Consider the following 21161-nt stretch of genomic DNA (forward strand, 5'->3'; position numbering starts at 1 on the left):
GCGGCAATCAACTATTTAAAGTGGGACTGTGGGGGGCATTCTGACACTGGGGGGAACTGACTAACTGCCACTGACATCTCCAGTGACTAATAAAAAGCACTCACACTGTACTAATGACACTGGGCAGGAAGGGGTTAACATGTGGGGCGATCAAAGGGCTAACTGTGTGCTGTGTTGTGTTTTACCAGGGAGGCATGCTGTTTTGTATGTCTCTGAGATACTAAACAACATGTTCATGCTGACAGGAGAGAGACCTGGTTTGTTTACACACTGGTCTCTTCCCTGTCAGCTGTACCCAACTATAGCCGAGTGCCGGTCAGGAATCGCCGGCCAGGACATTCCTAGCTGCCATCAGAGGTGCAGGTAGGGCGGTGCGTGAGCGTCCCCTATCTGCAAATGCAAATCACGTAAATATATGTGATTTTGTGCAGCCCTGCCGCCCTGTAGCAATACTTCTGGGGGAAAGTGGTTAAAGTTCAGCTCTAGGCAACAAAATAATTATCCCTTGTAGTAGGGCTGTGCCTGCACTTCAGGGGTTGTAAAGAGTTAAGGTTTTATACCTGAATGCATTCTCTGTATTAAGATAAAAAAACTTTTTATGTGCAACTCCCTCCCGGCCCCACTCTAAATACTTCAGCCTGATCTCGATCCAGCTCTGTGCCTGAGAGAAGAGGTGTCTCCTTCCTCACTGGACTCAGTGAGAGCAACAAGAGCCATTGGCTCTTGCTGCTGTCAATCAACTCCAGTAATGGGGGAGTGTGTGGTGGTGTCACAGCATGTCTCAGGATCGATTCTGCATCTTTACCACCATAGGAAGCGGCTTTCTATGGTGGAACACAGAGAAGAGGAGGAGCCCAGAGCACCAGTGGGGGATCCCAGAAGAGGAGGATCGGGGCCACTCCGTACAAAACCATTGCAAATGGCAGGTAAATATGACATGTTTCATTATTTTAAGAACCTTTACAATTGCTAGGGAAACAAAGAAAGTAGATTTATTTACCCAATCTGGCACTCCTCCCCAAAGTTATAGCCTCTTCTCCCCCACGCTGTAGCGGTATAGGATCCTGCTGTCATCAAGGCCAAAGCACGGTCCAAGTGCTTCTCCTCTCCTCTAAACAAAAGAAGCAATTAACCCTGGCAGTGTGGGTGCAGCCCTACTGCAGGAGATTATTTTAACTTGTCCTGGAGTTGGGCTTTACAGTTAGATCTGCACTTTTATGTTCATATGAAATTTTGAAAAATCATTCATCAGAACATTCTATTTTTGATGACTTACAGTATCTTTCTGTGTGCTGCAGTATAAATGCTACATGTCTACATTTTACGCTTGCTCACTGCACTATACCTCCGTTGCTGTGTTGCAGTGTGAATGGGGCACATAGAAAACAATTGTTTTCTGTGTGTCCAAGGGGTGACTGGCACACAAAAACACAAGTCCCTGGTGTGTATTGCTTATGAAATATAAATATAATTATATATACTTTATATATTGATCAGCCAATGTGGTTGTTGTGGGTTTAATACATATATAAACACTAGAACTACATATAAATCCATGTTTGGGAACATCATATAGACACATTTGTTCATATTGTTCTGTCATATACTTTATTACCATAGTCATTTAAAAGGATGAATGTTCATGACCATGAAAGTTCCAGTTCTGGATGAAACCTGTCCTAGCACTTTGCATTACAATAAGTAAAATTTTTCCAAATGGTAATCAAATCACCAGTTAGAATTCTTTTGGTCATCCGTCACCTTCCATTTTTTTCCATTACTACAGTTGAAAAAAATAAATCGATTTGTTTTCAATTGGCATCAGAAAATTGAGCAAATGTTGTGAAAATAAGTATTTTACAATTAAATCCTAGCTGTTTCTGGCCAGCTTAAGGCATGCAGGTGTGCCTGTCTATCTATTTATCTATCTATCTACCCATTTATCGATCTCTTACAAATTTATGTTTCATTTTATAACTCTATTTGGGTGCTGACAGCAATAGATTTCAATAACGTTTCCATGGGATATGATCCATACAATACACCAGTAGCAGGTACACAGCATGGAAGACTCAGATTGAAATGAAGGGATGAAAAAATGTCATAGTTAGGCAGTGACCATTCTTACAACCTGAAGTAAGTTTCTCAATTTACTAATCTCTAGTTAAAATCTAAAACAACATTTTCAACATCAGAGATCCCTTATAATGAGAAAAAGGCACACATGTCTAATTAATTGACTGCCTTAAATAAACAATGGTCTACATTTGCTCAAGGATACATTTTATAACTGTCCTGCCCTATATTTGGATTTTGCGTTGGATGACCATTGCGAAATGTGAATGCAGAGAAAGAATAGTAATTAAGAATTTCCATGGTCCATTAGAGTCTTGACTTAAAAATAACCAGTTTACGCACATGCTGCACCCTAATAACCCCCATTGAAAGTTCTAAAGAAGGGAGGAGGACAGGCCTTAGATTGTATGACCATAATTATCCATGTCTGTGTGTGCTAAGAGGAGGTGTCCACACCACTATTAGGGGAAAAAACATTGTGGATGTTCTAGCTTGCAGCTGTTTCTAGTATCCACCTCACAATTACAGTAATGTTCCAGTGATCTGTGCAATATGCTCTGCAGTGCCAGTAAATCATTTGTTAAAACAAGGCAAAACTGTCAGTGAAAACAAACATGAATGATCTGTTAGTAAAAAGAACTTTTTCTTGACAAATTACAATATGTTAGACGCCTGGACGTTACCAAGCCGAAAATATTTGGAATTTAGCATTACATTTTGTATTTACGGGGGGTGAATGAAATCATGGATATACCTTATAATATTGTAACTCATAAAGTGACATTTTAATGAAAAGAATTGTGGATAGGCAAGATTTCTACACTGAGCTGCACGTGCAGCTCAGTGTAGAATTTTGGCAATTCCGAGATGACAGAATTCCTGTGCATGCATGGAGTGAAGCCATCTTGGCTCAGCTAATTAATAAATAAAAAAAGAATTGTTAAAAACCTGTCTGGTTTTCTTTGTTGTCTGTGTCCCATTGGGGAAATTTTCTCTTCATTTCCTTTCCCAGAGACACAAGAAGTGGTAGAAAAAAAATCCTGCAATTTACAGGTGTTATCAGAACACCCAGTGAAAGATTTTCCCTTTTTTTAATGTTCTGCAAACAAATGTAAAAAATAGGATGTCCTACCATTTTTTGTCCTGGTGACGATGGTCACCATGACAAACAGAGAAGGCGAATCTCCAATGAGGTATGCAGAGAGCAATAAAAACATAACAGGGATTTCAACACTTCTACACTTTATTTAAATGAAAGAATGTAGGACATATCTAAAATATCCATTATTGTGACACTAGTTGAATCTAATTATAAAACTTTACTTGGATGGTATATGGTTTCCATTAGGGTGACCAAGATGTGTCCTCAAGTATCTGTATCCTGTTTTCGGCAATATGGAAAGATAGACATTATGGGGTTTATTTACTAAAGCTGGAGAGTGCAAAATCAGACTCACTTCTGCATAGAAACCAAACAGCTGGTTTCATTGCCAAAGCTTCATTGAACAAGCTGAGGTTAGAAGCTGATTGGTTTCTATGCAGAAGGGAGTCTGATTTTGGACTCTCCAGCTTTAGTAAATAAACCCCTATGTTTCATATATGTTAGTAGTGTCCTAAAGTGACTAGATTTTGGATTTCAACTTGATCTGCTCAGTTATGGGGGCAAATGGACCCGAAAAAATTTTTCAAAAAATTTAGACATCAAAGGGATTGGGCTGTTCATACATTTGAGGGGAAATGTCTTATACATAATTGTAACAGCTAGAATTGTGATAGCATGAAGCTGGAACCAGTCAGTGGTGGTCTTCAAACAGAAACTGAACTGGATCATGATTAATGATAAACTTTCCTGCATACTTAATATTGGTTGGGTTTATTGGTATTTTGTTTCATGGTCTAGCTGCAGATTTCTGTTTGAGCATTTCTTACCTTCTTGCTGCAGTAGTTCTACTAGATCTGTTTCCATTCACATGTGCTGATGGCTTCTCTGTTCACCTATGGGCTTTGCCTGCACCACTTTGGATTTAGATCCTTTTCCCTTCTATCACTTCCTATGGTTCCTACCTGTTTGCTTCTCTCTATATACTGTACATGTGCTCAGTGCAGTGCTCCTTGCCTGAGCAACTCTGAGCTCCTGTTTCCTTGCTATTTCATGTATTATGTGTCTAGCTTCCCTTGTACCAACCACGGTTTCATCTTCCGTTCTGCTTGTCTGCCACCTACCTGACCTTGGCTTGTTTCCTGGATCCTCTTCTGTCTACTGCCATCAGTAAGCTGCACATGCGAGTGGTCTCCGTATCATCAGCTGGGCATACCTGGGGACCACAACCTGGTTCCAGTTTTCTGCAAGTCCATCCCACCATCAGGGGCTCCGGTGAAGTAGCAGGCTGGAGCTTACAATCTGCTCCTTGGTGAACTCCAGGCTGGCATTCTACAAGGGCTCACTATCACAAAAACCTGAGAGCACAAGTTTTGCGGCAGATTATTTTGGTTGAAATCTGATTTACGTTCCTCTTAGTCACATGTCTTTATTGGAGTATTGTACCAATCTCCAATCTCTGGTTGATGTGTGTTGTTGTATGGAACTGTTAACTTCTCTTTCCATGAGGATACTTTGTTCCTTCACAGTATTGTAATGCAACTATATATATTTTATGAAGCAATTTGTTTCCTATTTTCCTTTATCTTGTTTCTTGAAAAATTCTGAACAGATTGTTGTTTAAAAAATTATTGGCTTTAGAAACAGTAAAGGCAGTATACTGGATTTGCCCCCTATGACAATGGTCACCATAACAAATTTAGTAGACATATCTCCTCAGCAGAGACACAGACAGCCATAAAACATAACAAGGATTTCAACACTTACACACTTTATCTTAAATTTAAATAAAAGTTTGGCTTTAGATACACTCAAAAGGGCAATATAATGATTTTGGGCCCTTATGATAATGGTCACCTTGACAAACTGAGCAGGTGAATCTCCTCAGCAGAGGCATAGAGAGCAATAAAAACATAAGAGGAATTTCAACACTTCCACATTTTATCCTAAATAAGAAACATGTTTGCTTTTGGTACACTTTAGGGCAGTGAAATGAATATGCCCCCCTATGCCTAAAATGTTAGACAAGTCATGAACTGTCTGTAGTGGAATTTTGCATATTTGTTCAAACAGAAAAACTTCTAAGCTTTTGAGCAGGGGAAATTAATTTCTATTCCAAAACTTCTCATATACAGTTAGGTCCGTATATATTTGGACACGGGCACAATTTTCATACTTTTGGCTTCGTATGCCACCAGAATTAATTAAACCGAAACAATCCAAATGAATTTGAAGTGCAGACTTTCAGCTTTAATTCAAGGGGTTGAACATAGATATCAAGTACAAATTTTAGGAACTGCACCCATTTTATACACAGTCCCTCCATTTTCAGGCGCTCAAATGTAATTAGACAATATGATCATAAAATCCAAATTGAAGGAAGGGTTTAGGAATTACAGCTCTTAAGAGCAGCCATCCCTCTTTTTCAAGGGACCAAAGTAATTGGACAATTGAATTTAATCATAAATAAAATGTTCATTTTTAATATTTTGTTGAGAATCCTTTACTGGCAAGGACTTTTTTTTGCTCCACGCAAGATCTCACTCCGTGGGGTCAAAATGATCACAAGAACGGTGAGCAAAAATCCCAGGACCACACGCGGGGACCTAGTGAATGACCTGCAGAGAGCTGAAACCAACGTAACAAAGGCTACCATCAGTAACACACTACACCGCCAGGGACTCAGATCCTGCAGTGCCAGACGTGTCCCCCTGCTTAAGCCAGTACATGTCTGGGCCTGTCTGAAGTTTGCTAGAGAGCATTTGGATGATCCAGAAGAGGATTGGGAGAATGTCATATGGTCAGATGAAAGCAAAATATAACTGGTAGAAACACAACTCGTCATGTTTGGAGGAGAGAGAATGCTGAGTTGCATCCAAAGAACACCATACCTACTGTGAAGCATGGGGGTGGCAACATCATGCTTTGGAGCTGTTTCTCCGCAAAGGGACCAGGATGACTGATCCATGTACAGGACAGAATTAATGGGGCCATGTATCGTGAGATTTTGAGTGCAAACCTCCTTCCATCAGAAGGGCATTGAAGATGAAACGTGTCTGGGTCTTCCAACATAACAATGATCCCAAACATACCGCCTGGGCAACGAAGGAGTGGCTTCGTAAGAAGCATTTCAAGGTCCTGGAGTGGCCTAGCCAGTCTCCAAATCTCAGCCCCATAGAAAACTTTTGGAGGGAGTTGATAGTCCGTGTTGCCCAGCGACAGCCCCAAAAGATCACTGCTCTAGAGGAGATCTGCATGGAGGAATGGGCCAACATACCAGCAACAGTGTGTGCCAACCTTGTGAAGACTTACAGGAAACGTTTGACCTCTGTCATTGGCAACAAAGGATATATAACAAAGTATTGAGATGAACTTTTGATATTGATCAAATACTTATTTTCCACCATAATTTGCAAATAAATTCTTTCCAAATCAGCCAATGTGATTGTCTGGATTTTTTTTCTCATTTTGTCTCTCATAGTTGAGGTCTACCTATGATGTCAATTACAGGCCTCTCTCATCTTTTGAAGTGGGAGAACTTGCACAATTGGTGGCTGACTAAATACTTTTTTGCCCCACTGTATGTCTATTGCGTTGCTGTGAAATAAATCCTGTGTGTCTGGCTGTTTGACGTTCCAGAGGACCGTATTGGATTGCATAGGTAGTTCTTAACAGCATACACAGTATCAGTATTTTTTAAAGGCTGTTGTCAAAAAAGATCAACACCTTCTGACAACAGGCTGACTGTTATATGGTGGAGGAATCACGCGGAGGAAAGGTGGCTGAGGCCAAGCCAAGCGATCCATGCAATTTACTCCTGGGGTTGGTTGAGTGGTGTCCACCCTTTTCTCCTATCACTTTTACTGGAAACTGCCCTGGGATACCTTCTCCCTTTCCTTGCTGACGGGGGAGCTCTTATCTTACTAGCCAGCTTGGAGCGGAACCACAAGACACTCCCATCAATTTTTTGCATGTTATATTTGGCACATGTTTATTATTTTGCTTTTTTATATATCCTTTGAAATATTTTTTGCACATACTTTATTGATATAAGTATTTATTGAGATGTGAGTTATATATGCACTAACATGCTTGGAATATGCATTGATAAGTGATCCATGTATGCACTAGCACTTTCTTTGCACCAATCTATTTTTGTTATTTTATTCATTTTGAGATTATGTCACTTGCACTCTTATTTGCTTATGTTTGATATCTGACATTAGTGGGAAGTGTACGAGCACATTTAAACAATCATTAGGCATCAGCAATATGGCTGTCCACACCATTTTGGATTGTCCAGTAGTTGGCAGCAGACACTGCCAGTTAAAAACATTCTTGGCTTTTTCAAAGAAAAAGTATCCACATTTAGAAAATAGGTCAACAAATGACTTGTTGAATTAAGTTCCCATTGCTCTTGGTTCAGGTTTTGTCTCCTTAAACCAGACTATGGTGATAATTGGGCAATGTAAGTGTTAATGAATGCTAGATTATGAATGTTCACAGCCCATAGAAAAGTGTAGAATAAATAGAAGTAGCTGCATCAATGCTCCTTTATTTTGGCATGTAGAGTAATTTAGCACCTGTGTGTATTGAGCTCCATGCCAAAAGACAGCATTTACATACCAAACCATTAGGCAGGCGTCTGAAGCTTATTTCTAGATAGCGGAAAAAAATGTCTCCTGTTCCAACCCTTGTACCTAATCTATTTCTTTTGTTTAAGAAACTCTACCTAAAAGCCCGAATTAGTTAAAACTCCGGTCATGTAAGTTTGGCTTTCTTTCTTATGCTCTGTGTCTGGAGTAGGTTCTTCTGCTCTAGTGTGGAGGATCAAGTCTGCGAGGTCCACATCTCCTCCTGGTAACATCGTCACTGCCACTAGCTTCCAACAGTGTCCATCACAGTGGTCCTCACAGGAACCTCAACAATGCCTTCATGGGGTCTTGAAGCATTACAGCATGATGTCATAGTGAAAGGTGAACACAAACTGGTCAGCCAGGCAGCAGAGAGAGGAACATTTGATCACCCTACTGGGAGAGGCAATATGGAACATCACAAGATAGTGGATTCAGGACAGTTTTTCTGGGGTTTGGGTAAAATAAAAAACACAGATTGGGTGGATGCAGGTGGATGGGAACAGGTTTTTTTTTATGGTGATGGTCTTTAACACATATCTGTAAAATGGAGTATGCATTAAACTAAATGGCTCAATAAGTGCTAGGCAAAGTGTTGACTTCAGTTCCATCAAGGACTGCAATCTACTTCATTTAAAGGGAATGTGTTACTGCTTTGTACATATATTGTTTACCTATTTTATAATCAGGACTAAATTAATTAAAAAATATATTTTTTAGTCAGCTAAATTTGAAATTTGAAATTAGAATACATTTACTAAAACTGGAGTGTGCAAAATCTGGTGCAACTGTGCAGAGAAACCAGTCAGCTTCCAGATTTTATTTCCAGAGCTTAATAAAAAAAGCTGAAGTTAGAAGTTGATTGGCTACCAGGAACAACTGCGCCAGATTCTGATTGTTTCATTTTAGTAAATCTATTCACCTAACCATTGCATATTAAGATTTTATATTCTTCTTTTGAGTCAACAGTTGAGCTTTAAACTTATTTTTGCATCTGTCCTCTTACTATTGTAAAATAAAAAAGAGAGAGAGTTGCTTACAAACTGAAACTTACATATTCAAATGTTTACCTTAGAGCACTGACTCTCTCTTCTCTCTACTTTTTCTGGAGTGCCTCCATCCATCTGAGGTTTTCCTGAGAGACAGCAGCGCCTAAAAGGTAATAACTACTGCTGTACTCACCCAGTGTAAAGCCCATAATGGCTATGCTCCTACTTACAATGGAACCATGGAGAATGGACATATCCACCCTCTAATAGGAAGTCAGATCACAGCAGCAGGAAAAATAGGAATTTGGAGATTTAGAGGAGCAATAGAAGACATTTATTTGAGTTATAAACACATACTTAAGTGGAATTTTTTCTAACAGAGTTTAGCGTCACTTTAGCAAAGGGTGCAAAAGGTGTGCTATACATAGAACCATGGCAGCTGCCTGGTTCTTCCCCCCACATCCCCCATGTCTTACCTTTTGATGGTCTATTTGTTTTTGAGGGAATCCTGCACAAACTCTACCAAAGTAGAATACAAACTGTACCTATATAAGCTACATCTCAGTAAACTCCCAACCCTTCCTACCCTGTTGTTTATTAAAATTTCTTGGTTTATAAAAGAAGTTACAAAAAAATGTGAGTGTTCCTCATGCTAGCACACCTATATTTAAATCACCAAATAAACAACACAATTCTACTTGATTGCTGCAGGCACTGACATGTTTTTCTACATCCACTAAAATAAATACCTTAAGAAGAGTGCAGTGCAATCACTGTGCAAGCCATCACTGTGCACTGTCCAAAACACATATAGATATCCATCAAATCCTTAATGTATATCTATATGTGATCTACAAATCCAATTTATATGCAAAACAAAAATAAATATAAATGACATGCATAATTGTTAATGTGCATCAAAAATTTGCAAATGCATCCTTCACAAGAGGATGACATGCGTGATTATTAACAACATATAAAGGTATCTATCAAAACCCTAATATATATCTAAAAGTGATCTACAAATCCAATTGATATGCAAAACAAAAATACACGACATGCGTAGTTGTTAACATGTATCAAAATCATGCAAATGCATCCATCACAAGTGCATGTTATATGTGATTAACATACATCTATAATGTGCAAAAATATCCATCACAAATAAATAAAATATGTAATCATTAACATGCATCAAAAGTTCAAACTAAAGTGCTCCCACATAGGCTTCTGTGTCCTACATGACAAATCAATATTTTCCACCACCAGGTGCTCCGTCACCAGTCATAACACCTCCTCACCTCAAAATATTGACCTATAGCAAAAAAATAGGTCAAACTGTGCCTTGCCTTTTAAAAAGGGGTTTCAGATCTCAATGGTAAGGCACAGTTTGACCTATTTCTTACCATAGGTCAATATTTTGAGGTGAAGAGGTGGTGTGACTGGTGACGGAGCACCCGTGGTGGAAAATATTGATTTGTCAGTGGGAACACTTTCTTTTGAAGTTTTGATGCACATTAATGATTATGCATGTCATATATTTGAGATGGATGTCTTTGCACATTATTGATGTATGTTAATTGTCATGTATATCATCCACTTCTGATGGATGCATTTGCATATTTTTCATACACATTAACAATTATCCATGTCATTTAGCTTTATTTTTGTTTTGCATAAAAATTGGATTTATAGATCACATACTCATATACATTACGGTTTTGAGAGATATCTATATATACGTTTTAAATATAGCTTGCACAGTGATTGTGCTGAACTCTTCTTAAGGTATTATAAAAGAAGTTAACTAATAATAAAATGCCATGGACATTTTTTATTACAAACTATTGTAGAGTGTTGTATTATTATTAGTTGTAGATAGGGCTTTTTTTCTCAGATAATAGGCACCTGAACTCCTTCCTTCTGTGCCACCCCTTGTCTCTACCCCCAGCCCACCTTGAAGCACCATTCCTTGGTTCCTCCCACTAACTCACAGTATCACCCCTTTTAGAGACTACAGAAATAAGTTTAATTTTGTTGTGCTACGTAATCTTTATGGAATTTATTAGTGATAACAAGAAATATAATAAAATAGATCCCCTGTAGCTAGCAACAATAGATCCACCCCCCCATCCCCGGTCAACATTGATTTTCTACAGCAGTAATATATCCCCCAGCAGCAAGCAACAATAGACCTCTCCAGCAACAACAGACTCCCAATAGCCAGAATCAATAGACCCTCCATCAGCTAGAAAAAATAGATCCCTCCTTCAACAGTAGATCCCTTCCAGCAATTATTGATCCCTAGCAACGTAAGACCCACCACCAGCAACAATAGACCTCCCCAGTAACAATAGACCCCCCTGAAAAAAATAGATCCCCTCCAGCAGCCTAGATCCCCCCAGCAGCTAGCATCACTAGACACTCCAGCACCCCTTGTCATTACATAAATTCAGTGCTGGAGGTGACAGAACTGCATTTCTGTGTGTTCCCACTGAAAAAAAGCCCTGGTTGTTGGATGGGTGGCTCCTTGGGTGCAGTTTGTGGCTTGACAAAATCAGTTTTTGGTGATATTTTGAAGTGTCCCACTAGGTGTCACTGTGCAACAAGTCTTTAGTTTCCCTTGCACAGTGCACCTGCTCTGCTAGTCGTTACATTTTCATGGGAACTTAATTTAATTTTCCTAAAGTCTATTTAATGCCATTTTTTCAGTATGAGAAGTAACCACCATGCATAATCTTCCTAACTAAACCCTCAAACGATCAATGACTGAAATACTGACATCGACATAATATTGACATAATAACTGAATCAATCATTGATATAGCTTACCGATAGGTGTTTAACGTTCGTGTATATGCACATATACTGTTCATTTTTATCATTTTTTAATATACAATTTATATAGTGCCAACAGTTTGTACAACACTTTACAAGATTCATGAATTATGCTTATTGTAGAATCAAATTTTAACATTTCTCTTTTCAGATGATACAACATTTTCAAATCAAAACACATTTTTTTTTACAAACTTAAAAAAAAAAGAAAATAAATAGGTTATGAAGAACAGCAATTGGGATCTTCTATTTATATAAACACATCACCATCCTTGCATGGATCTGAAACTTGCAGGAAATGTTATTAGTGGCCACTGAGTGGCGACAGTGAGACTGTGTCTGAAAGATAGGCACCATTCAAAACAAAACAGGGAAAGCAAGCAAATAAGACACTTATAATCAAAGCCCCAGAGTCTGGAAGTGACAGGGAGGAGGTAGCTCTTCCCAGGAACAGGCTCAGCCACTTAACATGCCCCCCAAATAAATCAAGGGGGGCAGCTGATGAGCTGGCATGCAACTCCAAAGCAACAGTAAGCTGGCTACTTAGAGGAAGTGTCACCAAGAAGGACAATCCACATCTCTGCTGATCAATCAAACAAGTCACGTCTTTTTCTTTCCCTTCTGTGTATTTTTGAGGGTAAAGAGGGGACACAGAAAGGACCGCCATGCACAGGCAAAACTGGGAGCAGATGGCACTTTGAGTGAAGATGGCGTATATCCAGGTAGGTGTCATTCACACTCTCACTGATTGATTACTGAGTTTAGTTAGAACTTGTAGAGCTTCAACCAATGAACACGTCACAGTGACATGTCACACCAAGGTGACAACAGAATAAACTGCCTAGTGTACAGATATCAATCAGACAGGACAGGATGATATCAGGGTGGTAATCTCATATCCTTTGTATATGACAGCAGCAAAACTTTATGATACCCAACAATTCCAGGAAAATCTACAAAATACTGGTTAGTTAGAAAAGTCTCTGCTGACTGTAATGTAGAGGATTGACAACTGGCCAAGGTGTAGTAAAAGTCGACCGTTCTAATTTAAGGATGCAATGCAGGAACATTCATGGCATTCGTCTTTATTGTAATTCAAAGGCAAAGGCAAAATGCAACCAGCCAACGACTGTTTCTCATGCAAAAATCATGATTTTTCTAAACATAAAAAAAAATCAATGGATGCACAGAATACGGTCATTGGACAGATGCATTTTTTATATTTTTAGCCTTTGCTTTTTAGGCTACAATAAAATAAGATTAATGCTGGGGGTGCTTCTAGAATCTGTCCCTGGATTTCCTACTTGGATTACAATCAGTCAGCACCGAGATCCGCACCTGTGGAGTGACATGGAAGGTAAAATTGAGTTTTCTCTTGAGGCAATCTCTGGATGTATATTTATCAGTTTGCGTCTCTCTCGGCTGAATTTTTAACATGCAGACTTTTTTTTGCTAATTTAAAGGGGAACTGTAAAGTGCTGTTCCAACTGCGCTAAATAAGTCCTGTGTAATATTCTTAGCTTTACCCACCCTTTCCCCTTCCTGACATTTTCTTTTAAACCCCTATTACCTTGTCTGCTGAATTATCCTCAAAATACATAACCATTTATCCAGCGGATGTAAAGTTGTCCTGATGTGATCCGCCGTCCCACGCCGCTATCTTCTTTACTATCATCATTGGGGGGCCAGTCGTCCTATCCGGGTTCTTGCAGCTAGCCTCCTGATGACGTGCATACACCTCCATGTGTCAGTGGGGGGCGACTGTGAGAACCAGGAAGAGATAGCCAGCCTGATGATGCGTAGTGGTGCAATAACTGCAGGGCACCTTTGAGGCCTCCTGGAATGTGCAACATCAGTATCCCAGGAGACTATGGGTGACTGGGGCAATAAGTGTCTGGAGTCCAAAAAAAAGAAGATATTTACAATTAAAAAAAAATTGTAAGAGGAGGGGGGTAGGGGTGCAGTGATGGAAAGTGGGTGGGGAAAGTGACAGTACCCTAAAACCATATGTAATGTAATAACAAAAATAAATATATTAAAAAAATATCTGGTGATCCTGTAATGAAGATCCTTGTTTTGCCACTTCCTGTTATAGGGTGACAACTCTCTGTTCCTGCTTTTCAATTGTGTCCCAGTATTGTCACATAGGCTTCTCATAGAGACTGAAAGAGGATCCTTTCCTGATATGCAGGCATGATCCACTGTTGTCACCATAGGGAACCCCATTCTGAGAATGTCATGCAGCCGTCACTAAAATCCATGCATGTAGGAAGTGGCTGTAAACAGGCTGCCGGGGGAAAGCACACCTGCCATTAGCAGCTTATGTCAAAATTCACCCTGGAGCAGGAGCACTAAGTGTTGGGTTATTTTGATCAATTCTGCATCTAGGGGCTGAGTTATACATTTTAGTGCATAAATACATACTGTATGTTAACAGCTATATATACATATACACATTTATGCCTGTAAGGGCTCATGTACATGTCCACTGATTTTTTTTTTAAACTGATCAGAAAGCAGTTCTTTTGTTTTCTTTGATCCCATGACACAGCATGTAAAGACCAGTAAACTGTGCTGTGTTCAGATCTGAAAAATCAAAATGAAAAAAATCTGCATTCAAGGTGAGTAAGCTGCATTTCATAGAAATAAAGGTAGAACCTTACATGCCCTAATGCTGTGTGGACTTTTACATGTCAATACTTTACAGAATATTATGCAGGATCTTTCTGCCAGCAAGGTCCTGTGTGGATGATCAGTTATTCGTTACAGCTGAGTGCATGAACCCTAATTGCATCTTAGGCTACGTTCACATAAATGCAGGATCGGGAATGCATATAAATCGCATGCATTCCTGCACCCACATGCTGCTGCGCACAAAATGCGGTGCTACGCAGAAAATGTGCAGAAGTGCCATTAAGTATTAATGGCACCCCTACGCATTGAAAAACACGGTGCAGTTTCCCATACATAGAAATCGAACCATGTGGTCGCCTTTTAAAAATGGTGTGGGGACCTATTCCCTTCAGGAAATACAGGCACAGAGAGCCGCCTAGATGTTAACCATGTTTAGGCCTCATCCGCACAGCACCTGGGGGATGATAAAAACAGGTGTCAAACCGCAGTCTTACTGCCCACCTAAAAGATAGCATGCAGATGCTCAGGGCTGCTCACTTGATACCCTCTGTCATGTTCTGCAGCCCATTCAAATGATTGTCTTGCAGTTGCGTGGCTGTATTTACATACAAATTCCTCATTCAGCTGTCAAAAAAAAATGGGTATACATGGGCCACCTCCTGATTGCCCAGCAGCCACTGTGTTACCGTCCTCTGAAAAGCAATCCACTGGGGTTCACTCTTCAGATGGGTGGCAGGAGCTCCCACTCGTGTGAACGAGCCCTCACATACAATGAATACAGGGCAAGGAAATAAGAAAAGGGATGCTTCGTCTTGCCTCACAGCTCAGTGAATTTTCATCACGAGGTTAATTCGGATGTGACATGTGCACAAATGTTCTCCGGTGAGTGTGTAACAGGCAGCTGGCTTCTGGTTTGTGTCTGTGTTTTTCATGTCTGCGGGGTGGAGCTGTGACTTTGACTGGGTGATGTTTTAATGCACAGAAAGCAGACATGATTTGCAAAGCAACAGTTGTAGATGCTGGGAGCAGATGTTGTTCACTTGCTACAAATAATTGCCTGAGCTCTCTGAGTGTCAGGTTACTTCCGACCAACCATAGTCATGATATTTGTGTCATCATAGGTTATTGCAGATCATAAATAATCGATAGCTATACTTTGTGTGACATTGCTAGTATTACCACGGTGAGATTCGTGATCTCTATTAACAGACATACCTCATTATATTCAGTAAGGTCATAATGGTCTGGAATGGTCAAGAATTGCAACTTAACAAAAATCGTCACATAGGGCTCATTCACATGTACAATGAGGCTGGTGCAGTGTGTGTTTAAGCACCCAGGAGTGACAGATATTCCACGCTGCCACCAGCAGTTTGTTAAAAATCAGTGACAAGCTGTCAAACTCAATGGCAGAATGGATCTTTCCACTTATCTGATCATTTACATCCATACAGGGATAGATGTATGGCACTGTACACAGACAGACTACTTCCTGGGCCATTTATCCATCCCTGTATGGGTTTACGTGCTCGGATGTATGGTAGGATCCATACAGCTGCTCCTGTCATTGATGTTTAACAGGCTGCTGGCAATGGCTGCACTGAATATCTCTCACTCCTGGCACATAAACGCATGCTGTACTTTGTGCTGGAAGGAATGAGCACTTAAAGTAATTTCAGACAAGTCCTTGGATGTCATGGCATTAGTCTTCATTTTTAGGAATTTTCCTTTATTTTGACCTGATGATCCTACCAGTAACATACTTCCTACCAGTAACAATACTCACTCACTGTACTGTAGCAATGGAGAAGCAACATTGCCACCCAAGGACAGGACTACAAAACAAGGGCTGAAACAAAGACAAAAAGAGAGGGCGCACCATCTTAATGCATTATCATAAGACCCTTTATTGTAAAAGAATATAAAATCCAATATATTCACAAAATTGAACATCTGCAAGAATACAATCAATCCAGTCCCAATGCTTGAGCGATGCCCATCCACAAGGGCATAGCTTACGTGTTTCAAAGGTTGTGCCCTCTTTATCAGAGCTAACCACAACACCTTCTCTGCATTGTATAAATTATGAATAAGGAAAACACCTGGAAATGGAAAGCCCACCCCTTAAAACAACCAAACTGACACTCCAAAAGCGCTCTATATACTGCAGAGAAGGTGTTGTGGTTAGCTCTGATGAAGAGGGCACTGCCCTACTCTTTCCATTTTCGGATGATGGATCCATCATCCGAAAATGGAAAGAGTATGGCACAACTACAAACCTACTAAGACATGGCAGTCCACCTAAATTGAGAAGCCAGACAAGGAGAGCATTAGTCAGAGAATCATTCAAGAGGCTTATGGTAACTCTGGAGGAGCTGCAGAGATCCACAGCTCAGGTGGGAGAATCTGTCCACAGGACAATTATTAGTCGTGTGTTCCACAAATCTGGCCTTTATGGAAGAATGGCAAGAAGAAAGCCATTGTTGAAAGAAAGTCCTGTTTGCAGTTTGCGAGAAGCCATATGGGGGACAGAGCAAACATGTGGAAGAAGGTGCTCTGGTCAGATGAGACCAAAATTGAACTTTTTGGTCTAAAAACGAAACTCTATGTGTGGCGGAAAACTAACACTGCACATCACCCTGAACACACCATCCCCACCGTGAAATATGGTGGTGGCAGCTGGTTGTGGGAATATGGTTTATTGGAATGCTTTTCTTCAGCAGGGACATGGAAGCTGGTCAGAAATGAGGGGAAGATGGATTGAGCCAAATACAGGGTAAACTGATCCCAGTCAAAGCCCAGACCTAAATCCAACTGAGAATCTGTGGTAAGACTTGAAAATTACTGTTCACAGATGCTCTCCATCCAATCTCACAGAGATCAAGCTATTTTGCAAAGAAGAATGGGCAGAAATTTCACACTCTAGAGGTGCAAAACTGGCAGAGACATACCCAAAAAGACTTGCAGCTGTAATTGTAGCGAAAGGTGGTTCTACAAAGTATTGACTTAGTGGGCTGAATACAAATGCACGCCACACTTTTCACATATTTATTTGTAAAAAAGTTTTAAATAATGTATCATTTTCCTTCCACTTCTCAATTATGTGCCACTTTGTGTTGGTCTATCACATAAAATTACAATAAAATAAATTTATGTTTTTAGTCGTAACATGACAAAATGTGGAAAATTTCAAGGGGTATAAATACCTTTTCAAGGCATTGCATAGACTCATAGACATGAGGGCCCCTTTGAACTGTACCACTGATGGTTGTTCCTTGTTTGTAGGACTACAAAACATCTCCACTTTTTCTTATATCCATAACATAGATGCTCTGTAGGGAGATGCTCTGCAATCCACAAAGAGAACTGGGAACAGTGCTAAATGTTAACAGTCAGCAGAGGCAGAGAGCTCAGCAAAGTTATCAGCTCACAGATTTTCTGGCTGGATCAAGAGAATATTTTTTTAATTTTGAATAGATAATGCAAAACAAAACACTTACAATAGTATATTTACCAGAGCAAACAGGAGCAAATAATATACATTCATTGCTATGTTTTTTTTTACTGGTTACAAAATTATGAGTTTCCCTTTCTCTTCATAGGTTTAAAAAACATATGGTGATCAGATTCAGTAAAAGAAAAAGCAATGGGGTGGATTTACTAAACCTGGTGCACTCAGAATCTGGTGGAGCTGTGCATGATAGCCAATCCGCTTCTAACGTCTGCTTGTTCAGTTAAGCATTGGCAATAAAAGCTGGAAGCTGATTGGTTCCTGCGCAGAGCTGCACCAGATTTTGCACTTTGCCGTTTTAGTAAATAACCAACAATGTTTCAAAACACATGGTGATCCATGGGATCCATGGGAAGGAAAGCGAGCCTTAAAAATTTACATAAACAGAGAAAAAAATATTCTTTGTTGCCTTTAGTAGCACCCAGATGTAATGTTAGAAAATTAGGTATCCATTTTTTTCTGCTCTGCTTTGGATTGTGCACCAAAACACCCCAAAATTTGAACATGGTCAACATTTTTGTAACGTAATACACTGTCATTGCTGTGCTTTGCAATGCAGGTGTGTTTTAGTGTTTTGAAGTGCCATTCAGAATGAATGGCCCACAACACAGCCATGCATATAACACCACAATGCAGTAGTGGAAATGAGCCCTACATTTTTCTTCTTCCTCTTGCAAAGAATGCCTCATGTCTTTTGTTGTGACCTCTGTGAAATGAGGGGACATCTCAGTAACCCTCAAGGCTTAGCTTGTAAAGGATTGCCAGGGTGAGTGGCCTAGAACCGAACTCAGGTAACCCAATAAGTGTCAGTTTACTATATTTTGTGAAAAGGATAGAACTCACCAGAAATAAAGACCATTGGCGTATTTGGTGAGATTTCATGTTTTGGCCACAGTACAAACTAATAATGTTTTGTGTTTTGGGCTTCTGAGGTTGATTTTTAACATTTTTACTGCTGCTGCTGTAAAACCACCCAATCGTATATCTCTGGTAGTTGGGTCCCCCTGTGCCATGGTTCTCTGGCTCACCTTCTTTTCCTGGAAGCCTGAGATTCAAAAAACCAACATCAAGGTGGACAACAATGATAGAATAAGGAACATGCATTCTCTGATTTCCCTGTGAAGTGTGAAGAATGAGCCTGGTAGCGCTCATCTCTGAGCTTTTCTGAGTTCGGAGCTGTCAATCTCAGCCAGTGCAGCTGGGTATACACTAAATCAGGGACTCTCTGTCTCTCATCTGCTTTGGCTGACTACAGGGGAGATACTAGGGGTCTACTAGACCCCTGATATCTCCATAAAGAGAACCTGTCACCTGCACAATATTATTACATAGGGGGCTTCCAAGCCCTTATATGATAGTAATAAATTTAAATGAAAACATGTTTAAAACCTAAGATATATTAAAATAAATGAAACTTTATTAAAAGCCATCCATCCCCATGCACATATGTACACATCACAGCTTTTCATTTGTATCTGCACAGCAAGCGGTTGGTTACCTGTGGTTAGGGACAAATGTCCGATCGTGAGCACATCTGTCTGTGTGCACAGTCCCTTGCCTGTCCCTAACCACAGGTATTCACTGGTTGTGCACATACATGTGAATAGCTATGTGTCTCAGCCTGTCATTGCTTTGTACCCAGTCACAAGAATTGCACATGTGAAGTGCATGAACTTCGCCATGAACTTCGAAGTAAAAACAATAATTCTAGGGCCATAATTCATGGTTAATTTTTAAAGGCTTTTAAAGTATCAACTATGTCTCTTATGACATTTCTGTAAAATTCTAATAAATAAAGTAAACAGTCTGCTGTGCACCAACACTGTTCCCTTTCCTACGCACACCAGCGGCTGTGTGATTAGTGCAGCTGCTGGTATGAACCAACCCTTAGAAATAATTGGTGTGTGTTTATATTAGAGGACTGACAGGCTGCCAGGATTCTGCTCTACACAGAAATTAAAGGAAAATAAGCTCAAATTTCAGTGTCTCTATCAATAAATTTAAAGTGATTGTAAAAGCTCCAATTTTTTTAATTCAAAATAACAAACATTGCATACTTACCTGCTCTGTGCAATGATTTTGCACAGAGCAGCCCCTATCCTCCTCTTCTGGGGTCTTCACTGGCTCTGTCTGCTCCTCCCCCCTGCTGTGTGTCCTCATAGCAAGCGGCTTGGTATGAGTGCCCTCATGCGTGCTCGCTCCTGAGCCCTACTCTGTGTATCCTTGCAGCGCCCACGCCCCGTTCCCTCCTCACTAGCTGTGATTGAAATCAGCAGGAATCAAAAGGCTCCCGCTGCTGTCTCTGAGCCAATGAGGTGGAAGAGAGCAGAGAGGGTCATGCACATTGCTGGATTGAGATGGGGCTCAGGTAAGTGTAAGGGATGGTCCGGGGGGAGCAGCACACAGAAGGTTTTTTTTTAATACAGAGAATGCATTAAAAAAAATTCCTCAGGCTTTAAAACCACTTTAAAGGTGTGTCTCCACAATGCCTATAGCTGTAGAGGTGAATAAGGGCAAGTTTTAAGTGCCTTTACTGTGGACAGGATCATGGTAAGTGTATATAATATAAACACACAGTGAATAGTCCTAAAAATAAGTTCTCACTCACCTCTGTAGCTGCAGGCACATTAAAAAGATGAAAGGCTTTTTCTGGGAGAACAAAGTGAGATAAGGATGCTAAGAATCTGATTGCAACAAGTACCTTTGTGTGAACTTTGAGAATGAATTTGAGAACGCTCCACTGTGCCTGAAGCCACAGTTAGGTCAGTTAGGGCTTGTTTTAAACCTTATTTCATGGTGAATATGTGAATACCTTAATGTCTGTAGCCTGGCCACAGTTTGCTTTTGGAAGTAGCCTTTTCCATTGGTAATACCAGTGGCAGCTGGGATTACTTGTACCTGCCCTACAGTGCCTTCTCAAGTGTCTCCTCATTTGCAAGAGCATTGTGGCAGCTTTGAAAAGGCAAATTCCTGACTTGGAAAAGTAATGTTGAATGCTGGCCTTTATCCTCAAATTAATGTGCTGCAGGATTAAGGACTCCCAGGACTTTTTGAAAGATATTGAGAGGTGTGTGGAGGCGCCTGAATTTATGAAAGCCATACAGTATATTATATCTTTCTTGCAATAGAAGTTACAGGTCTAAAGTATAAGCAAATATGGACCCAATGCAGTACTGAACAAGCATCAGGACGATAAGCAAGACACCTCACCATGTCTGTCCCAACTAATTTTCAGAAAGACCATCCATTCCTGTGCATTCCTAGTAGCCTTTGAGGTCCACCATTTGACTTTGTAGCTGCTAGGGATGCAAGTAATAGCAATTATTGTAATTATTATGTCACTAGATAGTATTACCATTCACTGTCAGCAATTATTTCAT

At 40.1% G+C, this 21161-nt stretch overlaps 1 protein-coding gene across 2 annotated transcripts in view; it reads left to right on the top strand.

Annotated features, from left to right (window-relative positions):
- The first annotated feature begins 12002 nt into the window (after positions 1 to 12002).
- The window catches only part of SYT17 (synaptotagmin 17), a 189170-nt gene continuing 180011 nt past the window's right edge, over positions 12003 to 21161 (top strand). Inside the window, exon 1 of one of the 2 annotated variants that reach the window (XM_089679068.1) lies at positions 12003 to 12358. In XM_089679068.1, the coding sequence (XP_089535194.1) occupies positions 12344 to 12358 (15 nt within the window). In that variant the 5' untranslated portion in view covers positions 12003 to 12343. The remainder of the gene's footprint in view (positions 12359 to 21161) is intronic. The other variant, XM_089679066.1, reaches the window with a different exon arrangement.

Source organism: Staurois parvus, unplaced genomic scaffold (genome assembly GCF_062004578.1).
Source record: "Staurois parvus isolate SC_StPar_1 unplaced genomic scaffold, SC_StPar_1.0 ptg000217l, whole genome shotgun sequence".
Taxonomy (NCBI): Eukaryota; Metazoa; Chordata; class Amphibia; order Anura; family Ranidae; genus Staurois; species Staurois parvus.